General features: G+C 37.1%; 2 protein-coding genes across 10 annotated transcripts in view; one reads left to right on the top strand and one right to left on the bottom strand.

Moving 5' to 3' along the window:
• Positions 1-319: 319 nt before the first annotated feature.
• Positions 320-5,992, bottom strand: ddx59 (DEAD (Asp-Glu-Ala-Asp) box polypeptide 59). 3 transcript variants are annotated; one of them, XM_028028823.1, is made up of 8 exons: positions 5,907-5,992; positions 4,825-5,648; positions 4,210-4,404; positions 4,022-4,111; positions 3,024-3,275; positions 1,536-1,688; positions 1,174-1,302; positions 320-998 (listed from the first exon to the last, which is right to left on the bottom strand). In XM_028028823.1, the coding sequence occupies exons 2-8, from the start codon at positions 5,626-5,628 to the stop codon at positions 738-740; spliced, it is 1,884 nt and encodes a 627-aa protein (XP_027884624.1). In that variant the 5' UTR covers positions 5,629-5,648; positions 5,907-5,992; the 3' UTR covers positions 320-737. The 3 variants fall into 3 exon arrangements, with proteins under 3 accessions (XP_027884624.1, XP_027884625.1, XP_027884626.1); XM_028028824.1 differs by having other exon boundaries at positions 5,819-5,918; XM_028028825.1 differs by having other exon boundaries at positions 738-998; positions 4,210-4,392.
• A 1,815-nt stretch (positions 5,993-7,807) lies between these two features.
• The window catches only part of camsap2a (calmodulin regulated spectrin-associated protein family, member 2a), a 42,071-nt gene continuing 40,417 nt past the window's right edge, over positions 7,808-9,461 (top strand). For 2 of the 7 annotated variants that reach the window (XM_028027976.1, XM_028027975.1), the window contains exon 1: positions 7,808-8,442. In XM_028027976.1, coding sequence (XP_027883777.1) covers positions 8,304-8,442 — 139 coding nt within the window. In that variant the 5' untranslated portion in view covers positions 7,808-8,303. The remainder of the gene's footprint in view (positions 8,443-9,461) is intronic. The other 5 variants (XM_028027974.1, XM_028027971.1, XM_028027977.1 and 2 more) reach the window with 3 other exon arrangements.

Here is a 9,461-nt window from a genome sequence, read left to right as displayed (position 1 = left end):
AACAAGGGTAGTTTATAAAGAGGACTCAGACTGAAATGAAATCATGCTTCAAAATATCAATATTTTAGAACCCACTCATCACTTGTCATACTTTTGCCAAGTATCCCAACTGACCGATTCTATTCTCGTAGCCCTTGTGATATCATTGACAAAATATGCACACAGCAGTTATTTTATTTGTAGAGCAATTTTTAGAAATGCATTTTGTGAAATTATGTGCAGAACGCCAATCTAATTACTCAGCAGTGCTTTTATTGTCAGTGTACATTTTTAAAAATACACTACTGAGAGGTATCTTAAAAAAAACATGTGATTTGTCTCAAAAAGAAACAAATTAGTCAAACTTTATTTGTTGAAATAATTTTACAAAAAGATACGAGGGGAGTAATTTACTCACCACAGCTTCACCCCTAGCAGAGGCGTAGTGCCACCTGAGTATTTTTGGGGTCAAACAGCCCATAATCTTATGATAGAAGAATTTCAAAGATAAACACACAACTATTAAAATCAAAATTTTTATCAAGTGGAAACTAATTGAATGAAATGCAAAGAAAATGAGAACATTTTCATTTTATTACTTTAGTAGCTGTAGCTCCCTTCTTACAATATTTACAAAAAGGGATAGTCAAACGATAAAAAATACATGTTTATTTGTAATTACGGTAACCAAAACACAAACTTAACATTTAATGTCTTTATAATAAACAGAAAGCCCCAGTACAGGTTTGACCAATCAGTTACTTCTTGCGACGGTCATGTTTCTTTATGATGTCCAAGAGGTTGTTTTTAGTAACCAGTATGTCATCATGTTGCATCTTGTTCTTCTGATTTTCCCTCTTCTGTTGTTCAAAGAGGTATGGTGAGTTTAGGAGCTGAGGGGGCAGGATGGACCCAGTGGGTTTGACCCTGTTCACCACCTCCAGGAAAAGCCGTTTGTTGTTGTTGTTCAGGAAGGTGATAGCTGTTCCCCTGTGCCCCAGCCTTCCCGCCCTCCCCACCTGGTGAGGAAACATTAAAGATGAATTAGGAGACATATTCTGTTTTCCATTTATATTAAAAAAGTAAAAAAAATAATAAGAATTAACAACATAATTAGATACTTTTTAAAACTTTAATGTTCTAGTTATAACCTAGACAGCCATTTTGAGTGAAATATGAGATTAGTTCACTAACCTGATGCACGTACTCATCCATTGTGTTTGGCATGTCAAAGTTAACTACTAATCTCACATTGACAAGGTCTAGTCCTCTGCCCAGCACACCTGTACTGATTACCACTTCAAAGTCTCCATCCAGAAGACCCTAAAAAAACAGAACACATTTTACACAACAGAAACTTGACAGACTGTATGAGCTTTACTGGGTCTAAAAATACTACAATGAATTTTACTAGATTAAAATGTAGAATAATGGAACATTGTTAGGTTTGTGGTTGAGTAACTACAATTATCAACTCAAGAACATCAATCTTTTTCAGTAAACACTTGGAGCTCTTTTATTTTTCCATGTATCATTCTGCATGCCATGAATCTCACCTTAAGGATGCGGTTGCGCTGCCTCTGGTTTTTGTCAGAGTGAATTGCTACAGTAGTTAGGCCCGTCACCGTGGCAACTGCCTCACACAGGAGATCGGCACCCAGTTTACAGTCGACAAACACCACGACTGGAGGCTGGAACAGTTTGTTATCCTAGAAGGATGGAAACTGTATTTATTACAACCATAACGGTATGTATGGCTACAGTGACCTCGGCCATATCCAGTAAATTAGATTATATGCTTCGATGAGGCTCATTTATCATATTAAAAGTACCTTTTGAAGAGAACATCCATTAAGCAGGTATTAAACATATTTTTCAATAAGCCCACTGTATTATAAGTGTTTTTCTTAAAGGCCTGATGTGTTTTCATCTTAAATATTATGTTTCCATTTCCAGTAAGCAGAAAAAACAGAAATAAAAGACTGAAGATGTCTATCATTAATCTATGATCCATTTAGTGAATTTAGCTACTAAAATAAACTTTTCAATAATATTTTAATTTATTTAATATGACTGGGGTTTTTTTAGTCATTTTATAAGCCGATAGTAAAAAAAACCTGCAGAGTCCAAATACAAATCCTCAATCATATGTTTGAGCTGGATTTGCTGCCATTTGAAAATACTTAGCAGCAAATATAACAAGCCAGGAGAAACTTTAAAAAGCATTAATAAGTGCTCTAAAGTTTTTGCAAACATAATAGTAATAATAATAAGTAATGAGTTGAAAACCACATTCATTGAAATACATAAAATAAACACTGTATAATGAATATATGTAATATCAATTTCCTTTATTAATAGAATTTTTGAAATAAATGAACTTTTCAGCCACATTTCAATATATGTTTGGAGTAATATATGCCAATATGTGCCAATATGATTTTCCCTTTTTAAAATCATATTGGCACCATAGTTTTGTATTACTCATATGCTTACCTCTCTCTTTACAGAGTTATTTTCCACTTAGTACTGAAATAGTTCTATAATCCTTCTAAAAGTGAGGTTATTCTCAGGTAAACTATGGCTTAACAGGTTTTCCCTGGATCAAATAGAGCAGACCTCCTTCTCCTTTCTTTGGATAAATGTTGTGGGCCATTACTTGGATTCCTGGACTGAGGCCATGGCTCCAAGGCTGTGGTAATTGCAGTATAAACATGATGTTAAGGGAGACTGGTTGTTGGAGTTTAAGGAATTCCTACATACAGTTGCCAACAAAAAAAATAAGCTGGTACCCGTACTTGGCAGGACTGGGAGATAAGTACAAAGACTAAAATATGGGTGTGATTAGCAAAACAAATGTCAAATCTCCAACTACAGAACTTCTTGTGCTACTTTCTAAACAAGTTGGATTTGTTCTTTGTAGTACACCAAGATGTTACACAATGGTTACAGTGACACTCCATCCAAAATCCCTCCTTTTACCCTAAAACTTAAGCAATTTTTGCCTTTAACTTTTACAAATAAAACTAAAAAATATAACTTACATTAAGAATTTCAAACAGCTTCTTCTTCTTAGAGGGTTCCTCCACCCAAAGTAGGATCTGCCTGACATTAGCACACGGTTGGTTCTTCTCACCGATAGCAATGCGTACAGGGTCATGGACCAAGCGAGCAGCCAACTCCTCCGTCCCTGCTGGGATAGTGGCCGAAGCCAGTAGAGTCTGGTGTTCCTTTGTAACATGCTCCAGAACCTCCAGAACTTGTTGCTGGAAGCCCATCTTCAGCATGGTGTCAACCTAAAGGATACACCACAGGAGTTATGTTGTGAAAGGATTTTCAGGATATAATTACAAAAGATTAGCAAATCTTTTTTCTTTTCCATTTTTTTTCTCCAAAGAGTTTTTGCGGCGCTAGTGGCATATTTTTTTGTACAGTAGGCAGACAGGAAGGAGGGTGAGGAGAGGGGGGAAGACATGCGGTAAAAGTCGTCGGGACCGGGAGTCGAACCCGCGACGTCCGCGTCGAGGACTAAGGCCTCCAAACGTAGGGCGTGCTAACCCCCTGCGCCACCACAGCACGCCCCAGATTAGCGAATCTTTGTTAAGATTAGCGAATACTTAGGTATTCGAAGAGCTACATATCTTCGAATACCTTTTCACCACTACTATTGACATGTCTCTGAAACTGCAAACATTAATCAAGAGGATTTTTTCAGAAGTGCCAGGCTAAGAAGACTCTCCTTTTTAAAGGGCCTATGATAATTTATCCTTTTTAAACTGTTGTATATTGCTACAACCTGAATTTTCTTGGTATTTTATCAGGATTTTAAATGATAGACCAATACAAAGTAGAAAAATAACACCTGGTCTTTCTGGCCTACGTAGAGATCACTATACAGGTTTACTCCAGAAAACCTGCTTGGACTGGTTGCAGGGGCACTAGAGCAGTCCACCATGTTTTTGTGTTGTAAAAATGACAAAAGGGAAAAAGTTCAATGGGTATGAATAGATATTTACAAGGCATTATAATAAAGTTGCCATACCTCATCAACCACCAGAATCTTTACTTTGTCAAGTTTTAGTGCTTTTTGCTTCAGGATTTCAATGAGCCTCCCAGGAGTAGCAATAACAATCTAGTGGAGATTAAGAGAAACCAACATGATGATGGGGAAAAAATGCTACAAAATTTCACAAACAATGCTTTGATTGGACAGAAAAACAGGGACTTTACTTTGATGCTGCTCTTGAGGCGGTGCAGCTGCGGGGGAAGAGGCATGCCTCCCACAAGCAGTGCTGTTCTCATGTTAGGGATGCCCATCACCAGCTCCTTGGCCTGTCTCTCTATCTGTATGGCCAGCTCTCTGGTGGGGGTCAGGATCAGACCCAATGGGCTGCATATGCCGTGAGCTGCTTCCTGAAAGTAACACTGAAAAAGAATGACTCAGTTTCTGACATCTTTCTGTAAAGGAGGTTAACTAAAAGAAAGTTGCGTCATTAGATGGAGTATGTCCAAATTATTTCTAGGGGGTTAGCATCTCATTAGAGGGTGGCTAATGGAAAACCCTTCTACATAATCATATTTTAAATGAAATATGTAACCCAGAGTAAATAGACACACATCTTCTAAATCATATATATTTAGCTCCCTACAAGCTTTCTTGTAGTCCCGATTTACAAAAACCAGCACACATCTATCTAAACTGAATGGCATGTTCTCTTGTCTTTCCTGTTTTGAGGATGGGCTCAGATGGGGTCATATGTTAACATGTTAATGTTAACATTAAGTAACATTAAATTAGATTACTTAATATTAAAGAGTCGAGTAATGCTGGTTAGATCACCGTACCTCTAGTGCTCTCACAACCACAGGCAGCAGGAAAGCTATGGTCTTCCCTGATCCTGTGTCAGCGCTGGCTATCACATCCCTCCCTGTGAGGCCAACAGGCACCATCTGCATCTGGACAGGCGTTGGAGCCTCATAACCAGCTTTTTTCAGGTTGCCACTTAACAGGGATGGAAAACCACAGTGTTCAAACTCAACAATAGGTCTTCGGACATCTTTTCCCTCGGTTTTAATGCCAAGCTCCAATCTAATTCGCTCAACCTGTTCATCTGTGAGGCCTGAGATGAACGGATCTTCCCTGTAGGAATAGCCTGCTTCACTTGTACCCAGATTTACGGCTGGATGGTGAGGCTGAGAAGTCTTTCCATCTGTGTTTTTATCCTTAACATTAAAGGCATAATCTCCAGCCCTAATTCCCATTTGCAGTAAATGATTGGCTTTGCATTCAAGGCTGCAAACATCATTATCAGTAGCATCACATATGTACTCCCCATAACGTCCGCACATGACACAGACAGGCTCTCCTGGCTCAGGCCATCTCTGGCTCTTTTTGAAAGATTTCACTGGTTCCTCTTCTTCTGCGTCATCTGAGGAGGACTGAGCTCCAGATTCACATTTTGGGGCCTCTGTCAAATGTTCGCCTTTGTCAGTCTGTGTTTTTAAGTCTTCCCACGCCTCATCTTTCTGCGTGGATGCCTGCAAGTTTCTTTGGTCACAATCCTCTTGATCAGTCTTGCTTTTCTTATTTAAACAGTGGCCTGGTTCCTGGACAGGTCTCTTTACTTTCAGTGCTCTTGGCATAAACATTGAAGCGGTGGAAACAGGGCCTACGAGGTAGAAATGTGAAGAAGAAAAAATTACATTAAACACAAATAATAAAAGGTGAATAAATTATAAAAGATAGCGCCCCGAATGGCTGCTGTGACTTTAAAGTCTTGTAAAGCCACACTCACGTTGTGAGCAAGGCACAAGCGTTTGTACGTTTTGTGTTATATACCTAGTAGTATTTTTTCACCAATTACAATTCACAAATGTAAGAAAAATAACATAGCTTTCTCTTTAGTACACGGTGATAGCATGAATACCTTCACGAGTCTCGTCAAATCTTCCAAAACAACCACAGAGCGCACAGTGATGACGTAGTTACGCACTGCAATCTGGGTAAGGTAGTTCTTCATTTGTTTTAAAAAAATAACTAGAATACTACAAAGTAAAAGGAGTAAGTTAAAGTGCATAAACGATTGCATATTTCATTTTGTGGTCAACACATGAAATATAACAATAATGCAGCTGAATTTATCTTAATGGTTTAATTGTAATTTATTTATAAATGTTGTTTTCATACACAGTGTAACAAAACAAAGCATTTTTCACAGATGAATAGCGGTAAATATATCCAGCAATAAAACAAACACAACAAAGCTGATTTGTGTGCAAGTACTGGTAAGACAAATGTAGCAACTTTCCTCTGCATCTCAAAAAAAGTGCAGCTCAGCTTATTATCATGATAAAATCTCTAAAGGTCATAGGATAAAATGTTGGATCAATAAAACTCAAGATTAAGGTAAATATGTGTTTCCTTTAAGATGGGTCCCTTGTCTGAAACAATCTACCTGTATTTGAGATCTAAACATATGAAATCTGATTTTCTGAGAACTGAAAATATGCTCAGGTGATGGCAAAAGGTGAAGAATGATATATGTTATAATAATATATAAAGTTACGCAGACAAAAAAAAACCTGTTGAAAAAACTTGCTGTTGCACTATAGTTTAGATGTAGGTGTCACACGTGCTGCATTGTTTTTGTTGTGCTAACTGACAGGAATGGGACTTTAACATGCACTGATAAAGCCAAATAAACATACCATACAAATATCAAATCTAATAAAGCACTTTTTTTTTTCAATAAATCAATTAGATTTATACAGCAGTTAAAAAGATTACACTAAAGGCTAAATAAAAAATAAAATAAAATAAAGCAATAAAGCATTCATTACACAACATACAGTATACGGTTGAAACAGAAGTTTACATCCATCAAATAAAAAAAAGACTTTTTTTTCTCACTGTCTGAAGTTAAATTAGACCAAATGTCTCAGTTTATCCCTGATATTGGCCAAATGTATGTAAAGTTTTTTTTTTTAAATCTCATCAAAAATATTTTGGCTAACTTTTCTGGCATTTAACATATAGGAATTATTTTTGATAATTCTAACTAACCTAAAGCAAAAAACTGGTCTGATTTAACTTCAGACAGTCAAGGGGAAAAAATGAGTAGCTTATGTGTCTTTTATCAGTGGGTGCAGATGTCTTGTTTTAACTGTAACTGTTCTTCACTGTGTCAGAACACAGTGAAAAACTGTGCAGAGGACCTTTGTCAACATTTTGTTTTGTTTTATATGATAGCTTGCATATCAAACAATAAATATGAGGATGGATGAGGATAAGCTTCAGACATACTTGATGTGGATAATGTGTACAAACTGTGCTGTGGTGTTTTTGTAATATTTTAAAAATGCTACAAATTTAATTATTTAAACATATAACAGAAAAAAGGCACCTAAAACTAAGAAAAGCTAAAAATGGTTGCAATAGTTATGAAGAAAGTAAAAACACTTAAAAAGATTGTTATGGGACGTTCACTGTTCTGTATCTTAATAGTGGGATAAAGTATCTAGATATTTTATATATCAATATAGCATGCATAATACATCTTAAAATGTCTGATGTAATGAACGCGATCAGTATGCTGCTGTGGTGCGTTCAGGACGTAAAAATAGAGAAGAAAACTAATTTAATCAAACCATGATTGTTGACCTTCAGAAGAAAGCTCTAATAATAATATTAATTTATAATTAAATAATTAATAATTAATTATGAATAATCTACTGAAACCATGTCCGCAAATTGACGCAATACCTCATAAAGCTGTGAGGAACTCTAAGAAGTTGTGTTATCCGACTAAACTAGAAGGCACCACGTGCGCATGCGAACTACCCAACAAAGGTGCGGGACTGGAGAACCTCGAAGCGGTGCGACAGGACAACGGCAGAGGATAGGCTGAATGAAAACGCAAAGACAGAATAGCCAGGTTATAATTACAATGTTTTGTAGATATGTAAGAAAGAAGCTGTGTGCTTCACCACCAAAATAACGGAAACGTTGCTGTTCTCTCTAGAGTCAAAGAACAGTTTCCCCCCCCCCCCTGAAAACCTCGAAAACCTGTCCGACGGAGTCCATTTCAGCTGGTCCCACTGAGAGAATGGATGGACAACCCCAGGACTAGAGACCCGTTCTGTCAGCAAGAGCGAGAAGGACAAAAGCACGACCATCTGTGCGTTTTATGACTGAAAGAGGCTGCCAATAAGCAGTGAGGACTGATTTCACCTCTCCAGGTTACAGCCGCCTATTGTTTTTCCCCCATACATTCCGGTGGTGGGATGCTCCCTTAGGGTTGACTGCATACAGCATCAGCGGAAATATGGGTGAAGTTCAGGACGTCAGGGATGCGAAGAAGAGCTTCGTCGCTCCGGCGATAAAGTCCTTCGAGCATTATGACTTTTCCCGAGCCAAAATCTGTTGCAGCCTCAGATGGCTGGTGGCTAAGGCATATGGAACAGGTAGGGAAATATTGTCAATTTTCTTTATTTTCTGTTAATTATAATTTTAAATAAGAAATTTCAATTTAATATTTCACACAGTTTATTCAATTCTTTGTTTATCTGTTTTATTATTCAATCATTTCATCAACACTGCACACAAAGATATCTGGCAGTATCAGTAGGCCTATAGAAACCCCCAAAATTTCTTTTAAAAAGTAGCTTCTTTCCTTTTATTTAAACTGTTATGTTTTCATTAACCCTCTTTCATAAGCAGTATTCTACAGTTTTATCACCTTTGGCCATCTTATATTCTGTAATGAACATTAAAAAAAATTGTTTTATAGGTGTTGCACTGTCTTAAAATAAGCAACTCTTAGCTTTCTGCATCCAAGTTAAAAACAAATCTAAAGACAAACATCACATTTTGAAGAAAACATAATTTTCCAGCAGTATCTGCATGGAACATTGTGGAGCTGATTTATGCAAGGAAACCATGTCATTATTGTTCCATACTGTGATGGTCGATTTCAGTTAAGCCATCGCTCATTTTTTATACCATGAACAGGATGTTCCCAACAATCACCTCCAACTCTACTATCTGGGTCACCAAGATCTAGATCCGCTGTGGGAATAAAGACCAGGGAAAGTCCATCTAGTTGGCCAAATGTAATGTTGTCATGCAGAGGTTGAATGTATGCTGTAAAAAAGTCTACCCAATCCTGATGTCAAGCAGTTTGTTGCAATCTCAATGTTGGACTTGTTGTTATTGGAATGATGATTGCAATACAATATATTCCAGAGCTCCAGACAACAGACAAAGTCTCTTTGGCAGTAATGATTACAGAGAACTTCATATTGTTCAGAAGTGTTTTCTTTTTAATGAGAAAACTTTGTTTGAGTGGTGGGAGTTTAAGCATTCAGGTTTGTTCCATAATGATGATTTACAAACGTATCTCTGACAACACAGATGAAAGTAAATGGTGAATCAGTATCTGTGTTTAACTCTCTGCTTTAAATGGATCTAATGGTTAACAACT

Source organism: Xiphophorus couchianus, chromosome 9, assembly GCF_001444195.1.
Source record: "Xiphophorus couchianus chromosome 9, X_couchianus-1.0, whole genome shotgun sequence".
NCBI classification, from domain to species: Eukaryota; Metazoa; Chordata; class Actinopteri; order Cyprinodontiformes; family Poeciliidae; genus Xiphophorus; species Xiphophorus couchianus.
The sequence above is the reverse complement of the archived record's forward strand: the minus strand, read 5'-3'. Positions and strand labels throughout refer to the sequence as shown.

Excerpts from the sequence above, each read along its gene's own strand:
- ddx59 (XM_028028823.1), bottom strand. The coding sequence starts at position 5,628 with ATGTTTATGCCAAGAGCACTGAAAGTAAAGAGACCTGTCCAGGAACCA. Across the intron at positions 4,112-4,209 it reads GCCTCAAGAGCAGCATCAAA|ATTGTTATTGCTACTCCTGG; the intron begins GTAAAGTCCCTG and ends AATCTCCACTAG. Across the intron at positions 1,303-1,535 it reads AGCGCAACCGCATCCTTAAG|GGTCTTCTGGATGGAGACTT; the intron begins GTGAGATTCATG and ends CTGTTTTTTTAG.